The sequence below is a fragment of the Salmo salar genome, chromosome 03 (genome assembly GCF_965601325.2).
Source record: "Salmo salar chromosome 03, fSalSal1, whole genome shotgun sequence".
NCBI classification, from domain to species: Eukaryota; Metazoa; Chordata; class Actinopteri; order Salmoniformes; family Salmonidae; genus Salmo; species Salmo salar.
Window position 1 is genome coordinate 17,671,053 of NC_138293.1, and position 12,037 is coordinate 17,683,089.

The 12,037-nt window shown below is 46.2% G+C and overlaps 1 protein-coding gene across 2 annotated transcripts in view; it reads left to right on the top strand.

Moving 5' to 3' along the window:
• The window catches only part of LOC106599100 (nucleoprotein TPR), a 32,177-nt gene that overhangs the window by 7,806 nt on the left and 12,334 nt on the right, over window positions 1-12,037 (top strand). For both annotated transcript variants that reach the window (XM_014190164.3, XM_014190165.3), the window contains exons 12-28: window positions 3,575-3,772; window positions 4,095-4,202; window positions 4,582-4,799; window positions 4,957-5,120; window positions 5,381-5,517; window positions 6,325-6,473; window positions 6,745-6,907; window positions 7,040-7,174; window positions 7,473-7,613; window positions 8,464-8,674; window positions 8,826-9,046; window positions 9,224-9,364; window positions 9,542-9,658; window positions 9,852-10,055; window positions 10,267-10,463; window positions 10,809-10,956; window positions 11,061-11,198. In XM_014190164.3, coding sequence (XP_014045639.3) covers window positions 3,575-3,772; window positions 4,095-4,202; window positions 4,582-4,799; window positions 4,957-5,120; window positions 5,381-5,517; window positions 6,325-6,473; window positions 6,745-6,907; window positions 7,040-7,174; window positions 7,473-7,613; window positions 8,464-8,674; window positions 8,826-9,046; window positions 9,224-9,364; window positions 9,542-9,658; window positions 9,852-10,055; window positions 10,267-10,463; window positions 10,809-10,956; window positions 11,061-11,198 — 2,790 coding nt within the window. The remainder of the gene's footprint in view (window positions 1-3,574; window positions 3,773-4,094; window positions 4,203-4,581; window positions 4,800-4,956; window positions 5,121-5,380; window positions 5,518-6,324; window positions 6,474-6,744; window positions 6,908-7,039; window positions 7,175-7,472; window positions 7,614-8,463; window positions 8,675-8,825; window positions 9,047-9,223; window positions 9,365-9,541; window positions 9,659-9,851; window positions 10,056-10,266; window positions 10,464-10,808; window positions 10,957-11,060; window positions 11,199-12,037) is intronic.

Here is a 12,037-nt window from a genome sequence, read left to right on the forward strand (position 1 = left end):
TGTCAATATCCCTCGGCCTGGGGCTCCATGCAAGATCTCACCTCGTGGAGTTGCAATGATCATGAGAACGGTGAGGAATCAGCCCATAACTACACGGGAGGATCTTGTCAATGATCTCAAGGCAGCTGGGACCATAGTCACCAAGAAAACAATTGGTAGCACACTACGCCGTGAAGGACTGAATTCCTGCAGCGCCCGCAAGGTCCCCCTGCTCAAGAAAGCACATATACATGCCCGTCTGAAGTTTGCCAATGAACATCTGAAGGATTCAGAGGACAACTGGGTGAAAGTGTTGTGGTCAGATGAGACCAAAATGCAGCTCTTTGGCATCAACTCAACTCGCTGTGTTTGGAGGAGGAGGAATGCTGCCTATGACCCCAAGAACACCATCTCCACCGTCAAACATGGAGGTGGAAACATTATGCTTTGGGGGTGTTTTTCTGCTAAGGGGACAGGACAACTTCACCGCATCAAAGGGATGATGGACGGGGCCATGTACCATCAAATCTTGGGTGAGAACCTCCTTCCCTCAGCCAGGGCATTGAAAATGGGTCGTGGATGGGTATTCCAGCATGACAATGATCCAAAACACACGGCCAAGGCAACAAAGGAGTGGATCAGGAAGAAGCACATTAAGGTCCTGGAGTGGCCTAGCCAGTCTCCAGACCTTAATCCCATAGGAAATCTGTGGAGGGAGCTGAAGGTTCGAGTTGCCAAACGTCAGCCTTGAAACCTTAATGACTTGGAGAAGATCTGCAAAGAGGAGTGGGACAAAATCCCTCCTGAGATGTGTGCAAACCTGGTGGCCAACTACAAGAAACGTCTGACCTCTGTGATTGCCAACAAGGGTTTTGCCACCAAGTACTAAGTCATGTTTTGCAGAGGGGTCAAATACTTATGTGTTTTTCTGGATTTTTTTGTTGTTATTCTGTCTATCACTGTTCAAATAAACCTATTAAAATTATAGACTGATCATTTCTTTGTAAGTGGGCAAACGTACAAAATCAGCAGGGGATCAAATACTCCCCCCCCCCCACTATATATACTGCTCAAAAAAATAAAGGGAACACTTAAACAACACAATGTAACTCCAAGTCAATCACACTTCTGTGAAATCAAACTGTCCACTTAGGAAGCAACACTGATTGACAATAAATTTCACATGCTGTTGTGCAAATGGAATAGACAACAGGTGGAAATTATAGGCAATTAGCAAGACACCCCCAATAAAGGAGTGGTTCTGCAGGTGGTAACCACAGACTACTTCTCAGTTCCTATGCTTCCTGGCTGATGTTTTGGTCACTTTTGAATGCTGGCGGTGCTTTCACTCTAGTGGTAGCATGAGACGGAGTCTACAACCCACACAAGTGGCTCAGGTAGTGCAGCTCATCCAGGATGGCACATCAATGCGAGCTGTGGCAAGAAGGTTTGCTGTGTCTGTCAGTGTAGTGTCCAGAGCATGGCGGCGCTACCAGGAGACAGGCCAGTACATCAGGAGATGTGTAGGAGGGCAACAACCCAGCAGCAGGACCGATACCTCCGCCTTTGTGCAAGGAGGAGCAGGAGGAGCACTGCCAGAGCCCTGCAAAATGACCTCCAGCAGGCCACAAATGTGCATGTGTCTGCTCAAACGGTCAGAAACAGACTCCATGAGGGTGGTATGAGGGCCCGACGTCCACAGGTGGGGGTTGTGCTTACAGCCCAACACCGTGCAGGACGTTTTGGCATTTGCCAGAGAACACCAAGATTGGCAAATTCGCCACTGGCGCCCTGTGCTCTTCACAGATGAAAGCAGGTTCACACTGAGCACATGTGACAGACGTGACAGTCTGGAGACGCCGTGGAGAACGTTCTGCTGCCTGCAACATCCTCCAGCATGACCGGTTTGGCGGTGGGTCAGTCATGGTGTGGGGTGGCATTTCTTTGGGGGGCCGCACAGCCCTCCATGTGCTCGCCAGAGGTAGCCTGACTGCCATTAGGTACCGAGATGAGATCCTCAGACCCCTTGTGAGACCATATGCTGGTGCGGTTGGCCCTGGGTTCCTCCTAATGCAAGACAATGCTTGACCTCATGTGGCTGGAGTGTGTCAGCAGTTCCTGCAAGAGGAAGGCATTGATGCTATGGACTGGCCCGCCCGTTCCCCAGACCTGAATCCAATTGAGCACATCTGGGACATCATGTCTCGCGCCATCCACCAACGCCACGTTGCACCACAGACTGTCCAGGAGTTGGCGGATGCTTTAGTCCAGGTTTGTAGGAGATCCCTCAGGAGACCATCCACCACCTCATCAGGAGCATGCCCAGGCGTTGTTGGGAGGTCATACAGGCACGTGGAGGCCACACACACTACTGAGCCTCATTTTGACTTGTTTTAAGGACATTACATCACAGTTGGATCAGCCTGTAGTGTGGTTTTCCACTTTAATTTTGAGTGTGACTCCAAATCCAGACCTCCATGGGTTGATAAATTGGATTTCAATTGATTATTTTTGTGTGATTTTGTTGTCAGCACATTCAACTATGTAAAGAAAAAAGTATTTAATAAGATTATTTCATTCAGATCTAGGATGTGTTATTTTAGTGTTCCCTTTATTTTTTTGAGCACTGTATATATAAAAAAAAATGGCCGGTTTAATTGGTATCAGCTTTTTTGGTCTTCCAATAATCGGTATCGGCGTTGAAAAATCGTAATCGGTCTACCTCTAGGACAGACACTTCAGAACAAACTTCCTATTGATTTTTTTTGGTGGGGGACTATCTGTTCCATGTTCTCACTCACATCACTCACTCACTCACTCACTCACTCACTCACTCACTCACTCACTCACTCTCTCTGACTCTTATTGGTTCAGCTACAATAAATGCATCCTCAGGATATACAGTTTTCACAAAGTTCAGTGTACTTCCTCGAGAGCCGTTGCACCGTCGGTGTGAGGGGGAATATATACAGCGATTACCAAAGAGAATTTTTCTGGAAGTTATGAGGTTGGCATTTGATAGTGAGGTATTCCAGATCAGGAGAACTAAAGGACTTGAGTTCCTGTACGTTACCATAATCACACCATGAGTAGCTAGTCATGAAACGTACACCTCCACCCTTGATGCCGTAAAACAGAGTATGTTACAGTCCCTAATTCCTCTCAGGAAGGAGATCCTCACCCTCCGCTCATCTACTTTATTGACGGGGGGAGGGGGTTCAAACAAATGATCCAATTCAGGAAAGTTGATATGCTGGTGCATGACTGCCAATCTAATATCCAAAAGTTATTTTCGGGGGGGTGGGGGGTACAAAATTTTATGCACCCGACCTCAATTTGGAGTGTCATAGCAAAGGGGTGTGAATACTTATGTAAATTAGATTTCTGTATTTCATTTTCAATAAATTTGCAAACATTTCTAAAAAAAACATTTTTTCAGTTTGTCATTGTGGGGTTTTGTGTGTAATTTAATCTGTTTTTGAATTCAATATCACAACAAAATGTGGAATAAGTCAAGGGGTATGAATACTTTCTGATGGCAAATGTTTAGTCATGACTTAACATCTTAAAAAAAAAAACAATCCTGCTCTCTTAGCTGTACAACGCATTCGTGGACGTCCAGGACCAGTTGCTCGTGGAGAAGCAGGAGAACCGGCGTGTGACGCGCGTGCTGGACGAGATCGTGCAGGAGGTGGAGGAGAAGGCGCCCATCCTAAAGCGCCAGCGGGAGGAGTATGAGAGCATGCAGAGGTCCATGAACAGCCTCTGTGCCAAACTGGAACAGGCCAGGACGGTGAGTGGGAGAGATGGCAGGACTGGACGAGTGAGGATCGATATGTGGGGGAGGGGAAAAGAGAAATTGACAGAGGAAGAAGCTGGGTCGTGTTCATTAGGCACCAAACTGAAGAAAACGGACAGTAAAAAGGGAGGGACTACCTAGACTTAAAAGAAATGCTCATTTTAGTTTTTAAATGTTTTCCATTTCATGAACAAAACCCAGATACATCACATAGAAGAGGGGAGAGAATACGATGCAGAAAAATATAGGCATATATCAGTGCTAATGTCTGAGTTGGTCAATCCAAGCCTCAATCTCGATCTCTTGTAATCTTCAGGAGATCCACAGCCTGCAGAAAGAGACAGATGAGGCCAAAAAGCACTGCTCCAACCTGGAGAAGGACAACCAGCACTCTGAGAGAGAGCTGGAGGACATGTCCCAGCAGGTATACCATGGTGTCATTTAGTGTCTACCATTTCCTTATTCATTTAACTGTTAACTTAAAATGACACAATAACTACGTTCCAGTTTAACAACTTTTACTAAACCGTATTTTCACAATACATGGTGTCCATTGCACTCGGGCCAGGTCCATCAACAGTGAAACTCCTGTCCAGGTGTACTAATAACAGAGTAATGGCACCGTAATAACAGAAATATAGGCGTACTTAAAACATGAATTTAACAATTTGGTGGCTATCAAAGTGTCTTGGTTTTCCTTGCCTTAACAAAATCAAGAGAAGCTCCTCTAGGAACAAGAATAGGAGCCACTGCCTTTAAGTTTCTCTCATATAGATTTTACTCCTTTTCTCCACCCCCTCTAGGTGCGCGTCCTGCTAGTGGAGCTGGAGGAGGCGCGTGGCAACCCGGTGGTCCGCGAGGAGACGATGAACCTGAGCAGCAGCTCTGAGATCATCAACCCGCGCCAGGTTTCCTTCCGCAGTGTGGAGGAGCTGCAGCGGCAAAACCAGAGCATGCTGGCACGTCTCCGGGAGCTGGAGGAGAAGATGGAGAGGGAGCAGACCGAGGCCAAGTCCGCACGGTAGGGAACGTTTATCAACCCCTTGACACTGTACTTCCTCACCCTTGAACATAATATCTCAGCCATACAGTCAATCAGATTTAATTTGCTTAATGCTTTTTACAAATGCGTTATTTCTGAAAACGAACTCTATTCCTCCTGTCTTGTGTATATGTAGTGTGACCCAGCTGGAACAGCAGCTAGAGAAGGTCCAGAAGGAGCAGGAGATTATAAAGGAGCAGAGGAACCAGCAAAAGCAGCTGGCTGACTCCAACGGCCGCCAGAGAGACATGTACCGCATCCTGCTGTCCCAGAGCACCGGCTTCAACCTCCCACCACAAGGTGAACTTCTCAGCAACCATATAACAACCTAACCCCAACCTACGTGCTGTAAACACTCATCAACTTAAACGTAACCTCAACCACCACAGTATAAACACCCCTCAACCTAACCCTAATCACGACAAAGCTATATGCATTGAGCCTACCTTCACACACAACCAAATCAATACATGAACACGGGCATGTTTATTTATTGGAGTTTTAGATCAATTTATTGATCTTTGTTATGCTGACAGGATTATATATGTTCTTATTCCCAGGTCCTACACAGGAGGCAGCCCCCCAGACGTACACCCCTAGCCGGCCCTCCTTCCCCCCTCCCACCAGGTCCACCCCCATGAGGGCTTCAGCCGCTGAGTCTTCCCAGACCACCCAGGCCAAAGCTGCTCTCAAACAGGTCAGATGCATACCAGGAAGACGGGACAGGCAGTCAGACAACATCCAAGTTGACACTTTTTTAATTGTTTCTTTTTGGAATCAAAGGAAATTGAATAGTATCTCATCTATGTTATGAGTTTGTTTACTTACCTCGCGTTGGTCAGCGTGTGAAACTGGGCACAGTGTGTAGTTTGACTAGGCTACTGTTATTGCCTGGGGTTGTCCAAAATGCAAAATGACTTGTAGGTCACTGTCAATGCAGTGACATGCAGTTCGGCACTGAAAGAGAGGACTCATCAGTTGTTACAAAATATTCTGTGTTTTGATATAATAACCATCATATCGAGGTAAACTTGGAGTCACGTGATATAATTTTTACTACCACTGAGTTTATAGGCAGGTTAAATAAGTTATTATGAACTTCATGGTGGTGATGGACAGTGGTGAGCTTGACGCAAATTTACAATAAATATTGAGAGTATTATTTGAATGCTGGTGACATATGATAATCAATGGTTGACTGCCAATTATCAAATATAAATGATATTCCTCTTATCCATATCTCATCATATAACGTACCCTGTCCACTATCAGTGAAATGTTTCGAGAGCATATGCCAAAACCAGATTGAGCAAGTTTGCGATTTATTGCCACAGTTTGTGACAGAACAATCCGTAGAGTTGAAAATGCGATGGAAACCCATTTAACTTACACTCAGTGATCAAAAGGGAGCGATCGCACACACCCACTCAGTGGCCAGTTTATTAGGTATTAAACTTTTTGTGATGGACTAAACAAAATCTTTTTTTAACTCGACCCCTTCCAGTTGAACGACTCCTTCACCACATACAAGAATGAGAAGGCGGTGAACGACAGGATGCTGAACGAGCAGAACGAGAAGCTACAGGAGCAGCTGTCTGCGGTCCGCTCCCAGAAGGCCAAGCTCTCCACACAGCTGGAGTTCGCCTTCAAGAGGTAAGTTAGCCGGCTGCTTAGTTGTTGTTTAAGTTATACTAAATCCAACGACAATACTGATGTGTATGTCCAGCATTGCTTTTTCATTCTTCACCTGACTTATTTTAGAAAATTCGGAGAAAATTGATTTCTGTTGCATTTTTTATTTTGGCTATTGATCATTTTCCGCTTCCTTTTTTGAATGCTCTGAACAAACACATCTCATATGTATTTTTGCGGGCAGAAGTGTCCATCCGCTGAAGTAAATCAAACCATGTTTGGTCTCTGTCAGGTACGAGATGCTGCAGGAGAATGTAAACGGCTACAGGCGGGAGATCGCTGCTCTGCACGATAAGAGCCAGAAGATGGCCGCCATGGCTCAGAAACACGAGCAGATCATCCACACCATGACCCAGGACCTCCGGGCAGCCAATGAGAAGCTGGCCATGGCAGAGGTTAGGAGGTTAAGGTTGGCCCAGGTGGGGCTAGTTAAGTTGCTATGGGGTTTGTATGTTTATTCATTTCTCTTCTCCCCTCTCTCCATTTCTTCTTTCTCCTTTCTTTTCTTTCTTTCCCCCCACCATCAGGTGCGTGGTGAGAACCTGAAGAAGGAGAGAGACATGCTGAAGTCAGCAGAGTCCAGACTGAGCCAGGAGAAGGAAGCCATGATGGCTGAGCAGCGCAACCAGAACCTCCTGCTCACCAACCTCAAGTCCATCCAGGTACACACACTGCTCTTACATATGTCAACCAGTTACACAAACACATTGCACACTAACTGAGGCCTATCCTGACAGACTCCTCACAGTGGGCCTCTAGTAATTGAAAATGCCTCAAAGGACAAATCTGTGGTTTGGCTTTACCCTCATGGCTGCTTTCATTAGCCCTGTGGGATATCACTGCAAATGCACCTTTCCCGTAGAGTCCAGTCACACTACTCTAGTGTAGAAAAGATCTATGCACACTTCCTGTATTTTTTTTAAATGACGATCACCTCCCTGGCTTACTCTTGTCCCCTAGCTGACGATGGAGCGTACAGAGACCGAGACCAGGCAGCGTCTGAACAGCCAGATAGAGAGACTGGAGAGAGAGCTGACCCAGTTTAAGAAGAAACTGGCTGAGGAGGTGGAGCAGAGGCACACGCTGGGCCGTAACCAAGACGTTCGTATACACTCAATCTTTTTCTTACGGGTTGTCTTTTTTTTTTCTGTCTCCTTTATCTCCTCTGTCACTTTTTCATCCCCTCTTTCTTCCCCCAACCCTTTCGTTCTGTCCTTCTCTCTTTAATTGCCCTTCTCGTAGGGTATGAGTTGAATATCCGTGACCATGAGAATATTAGACCTTCTGTGGCTTTTACCATAACATCACTTAAGCCTTCCGCATGCTTCTGTTCAGCTCGCGTACTCCCTTAAAATAATGAGAAAAAAGCGGCAATAGTACTGTTTGTATCTTTAAACGCCGTAGCCAGTGTACACTTCCTCAATATTCAGAATTAATCTAAGATGACTCAAGAAATCTGTCATTCATTTTGACGTTTTTGCCAAGATTTTAGTCGAGCAATTTTACATCAAACTAAGAAGTTTGGCACAAAAAGTGAAGAAATTTGCATTAAAATGATTTGTTTCTCGTTGAATGACAACAAGCACTTCATTGAAGAATCCCTACTGTTGACCAATCACTGACGAAGGGGCGTAGACGTCGTCTTGCCTTCAGACATTTTTGTGTGTGTGTGTGTGTGTGTGTGTGTGTGTGTGTGTGTGTGTGTGTGTGTGTGTGTGTGTGTGTGTGTGTGTGTGTGTGTGTGTGTGTGTGTGTGTGTGTGTGTGTGTGTGTGTGTGTGTGTGTGTGTGTTCACGGACAGCCCAAAAAAACCTTGCCGAAGACCAAAACAAAGAAAAACGTCACAATGTTGTCATAATATATGCGCTAACTGTTTCGGCTGGGAGCATGCGGACACTTTTAGGCCCCCTCTCCTTCCTCCACCAGTTTTTATTTTAATATACTCCCTCAGGCTCAACTGCTGGAGGCCAAGAAGCAGCTGGAGGCCCAGTGTGCCCTGCACCAGAAGACCAAGGAGCTGTTGAAGAATGCTGAGCAGCAGGCTAACCTTCTGAAACAACAGCTCAGCCATGCTGAGAGCCAGAACCAGGGTTCAGGTCTGGGCCAGGGTCAGAGCCTGGGCCAGACCAACCCCCGGGCACCCATCAGAGCACCGTTAAGAGGTAGGCTTCCGTCCAAAGTGGCAAATACAGATGTCCTCTGGGAATTTGACAGGAGACATTGCAATGTATTGTGTAAAAGCATTGGAAATGGTGGCATTGGACCAGAACTGTTGGCATTTTCAGTCACTATCTGTTTGTGCTTTGTTTGTAGCTCCTTCTCAGACCCTCGCTCAGTCTCAGGCCCAGTCCCAGGCTACCCAGGAGGCCCAGGCCAAGCTCCAGGCAGAACTAGAGGAGGTGCGCGGGCGTCTGCAGCAGGCCGAGAAGCAGATCAGCGATCTGCAGGAGCGCCTGCAGAACGCGAGCACTAACGTGGAGCAGTACCGCACCGTGGTGCTCAGCCTGGAGGAGTCCCTCAGCAAAGAGAAACAGGTTATGTGTTGAGAATTAGCACAAGAAAAGCGTACAAGTACTTATTATCCTACAATGACCCTTTGACTTATCAATCTTCCATCCTTGTAGTAATCGGCGCTACCAGTGGAGTTCAAACTCACTTTGAACACCAATTTGATGCCTAACACCTCCTCTCTCTCTCTCTCTACCTCTCAGGCTCGTTCTCCTGTGGAGACTCGTCTAAAGGAGGCCCAGGAGTTCCAGCGTGGGCTGGAGAAGAAGCTGGTGGAGGCTGAGAAGGAGAAACAGGAGCTCCGTGAGGAGAAGAGGAAGGCCGTGGACATTGTGGAGAAACAGGTAATATGGCAACTGTACCAAATACTTTCTCAAAACATCAGAAGCCACAGCTGTGGCTAAATGTTGCAATGTATTGACCCCTCTTAATGTTGGATGCCTGGAGCTGACATGTTAGTCGGGGGCCCAACAAGGCTCTCCTCTGTCATCCTCCACTCATGCCCACTCCTTTTTCCCCAGGTGAATGAGCTGAAGAGGACCATGAAAAACTTGCAGTCAGAGCTGCAGGAGGCAGAGGAGAGGAAGGCTGCAGCCGTCACCCAGGAACAGAAGGCCATGCAGGACAGCCTGCAGCAGGTAGACCTCCAGCTAATGTCAGGCTACATGTTCTCAGTCGATAATTAAGGGCAAACTGCCCTGGATGTTGCTTACTTCAGATCCTTTGAGCTTCACCTCTAATTATAAATGAGGTGAAACGCTAGAAAGACTATTGGTATGACAGTGTCTAGGCATGGGTTTGTCAAACTTGACTCTCTTTCTCCTTGCACAGGGCAAGCTGGCAGCGGAGGCCCAGAACAAGTACGAGCGGGAGCTGATGCTGCATGCGGCTGATGTGGAGGCGCTACAGGCGGTCAAGAAACAAGGCCTGCAGGGGAACCAGAGCAGGAAGCAGCTGGAGGACAAGGCCAAACAGATCACCACCCAGCTACAGGAGGCTCGCACCAACTGGAACCAGCTGGAGAAGAAACTCAAGGTTGGTCGGGAGGTGGGGGGAGAACGTTGTTGAAAGAGTAATGCAGATCTTTTTAACAGACAATGTGCTAAAGAACTATTAGATTTGGCCAGGATGTAGCAGGTTACTGAAACTGAATACTGAAATGTCAAGTTTCACGGTTCCATCAGTTGCTTGCTGGTGATGAGTTGGACACATCGTTCTTCACACCCTGGCTACCCTCTTCCCCCAGGAGGACCTGTCCAAGCAGCAGAAGCGGGCAGACGAGCTGCAGAAGCAGAATGGACTGCTGCACCAGCAGATGGAGAGCCTGGGAGCCAAAATGGCCGCCACAGTACAGCAGCAGCAACAAGCTAGTAGGGAGAGCAGCCTCAACCTGTCCTTCAGCGAAGAGGGCAAGTCCCAGGAACAAATCCTGGAGATCCTCAGGTAGTAGATGGGGATGTGACTTTGCTTACTGTGCCAATTCCTTTATAGATACTTGATACCTGTATTGCTGACCTGTGTTATACATGGATATTTTACATCTGAATCTGCGGTCACCTGAATTTCCTCATTGTAAAACTGAAAGATCACACTGATACATTTTTACACTACGGAATGGTTTCCCAGACCAGATTAAGCTAGTTCTAGACAAAAAAAAAAGCACCATTCTACCTTAAAAATGGGCTTATTCTGTGTCTGGAAAACCAAGCCTATACTAGAGCTGTTCCTAACCAGTACTTTAGCGAGCAAGCAGTTTGTTAAGCCTGCTCTGACCTTTCCCTCCTGCAGGTTTGTGCGTCGTGAGAAGGAGATTGCAGAGACACAGTTTGAGGTGGCTGAGGTTGAGACACTGCGCTACAAACAACAGGTTGAACACCAGGACCGAGAGCTGAAGGAACTACAAGAGAGCCTCAACGCTGAAAGAGAGAAAGTACAGGTAGAACTAGAAAGTTCTTAACCTTTCAGGGCATCCTTTCCTCTGTTATAGCCTGCTAAGGGTTCATATTTGAATTTCAACCAACTCCGCTCTCTGCCCCCCAGCTGACAGCGAAGACCATGGCCCAGCACGATGAGAAAATGAAGAGGATGGAGAACTTAAACGTGCTGGTGGAGACCAACAAGATGCTGAAGGAGGAGCGTGAGAGGCTGGATCAGGAGCTGCACCAGACCCAGGCTAAAGTAAGGATTACTATACACTCCATTGAGTGATGTGAAAACACGCACAGAATCACAGAATCCAGACATTAAAACGGAATTCAACAATATTATAACATGTATTGAACTTATTAGGAAATCAACTAAATGTTTTGAATTTATAGAAAAATGCTATAATTTGCAGCTTTCTGAAACACACGAATGCCCATGTTTGTGTGCGGTGCGTGCGTTTCTACACATTTTGTGTAGCCGTTAGTGATGATGCTAATGATGACTGTAAACTCATAGATGGAAAAGCATTCCTTAACCTCCAATGAAATGTTAACTACAAAGTAGCCTATGCCTACCTGGCAGAATATCTGATCATTTCCATCAATCCAGTGGCCATTTGTTTTGTTAACTCTGCAATCACATGAGTGCTACAGAAACACTGCATACCATACAATGGTCTCTTGGTGGGTGATTTGGAGAACAAAAACCAGAAGACGAAAAGACTGAAACCTAGAATAAACAAAACGGAATCAAGCAAAAACATGAATGGATTTTATTGGGCCCTATGAGTGTTAAAAGCATCACTAATAATTGGTACTAGCTACATGATTTCTTTCTAAAGAGGTTTGTCAGCTGCAGTAATACTCTCAAATGTTTAGTAGGTATCCTAATGTTGATTTCTGAGCCAGTCTGTTGCCTTTTGGACACACATCACCTGTATGATGAGACTGAATCTGACATTTTTTATAGTTCTACAGAACTCTGTTGCTTTGATGCTATACACGGAGAACCCTTGTCTCTATACACATACTGACAGAGTGCTCTTTTTTCTCATGTGAATTGAGTGTTTACCATTACCATCTTTCTCTTCC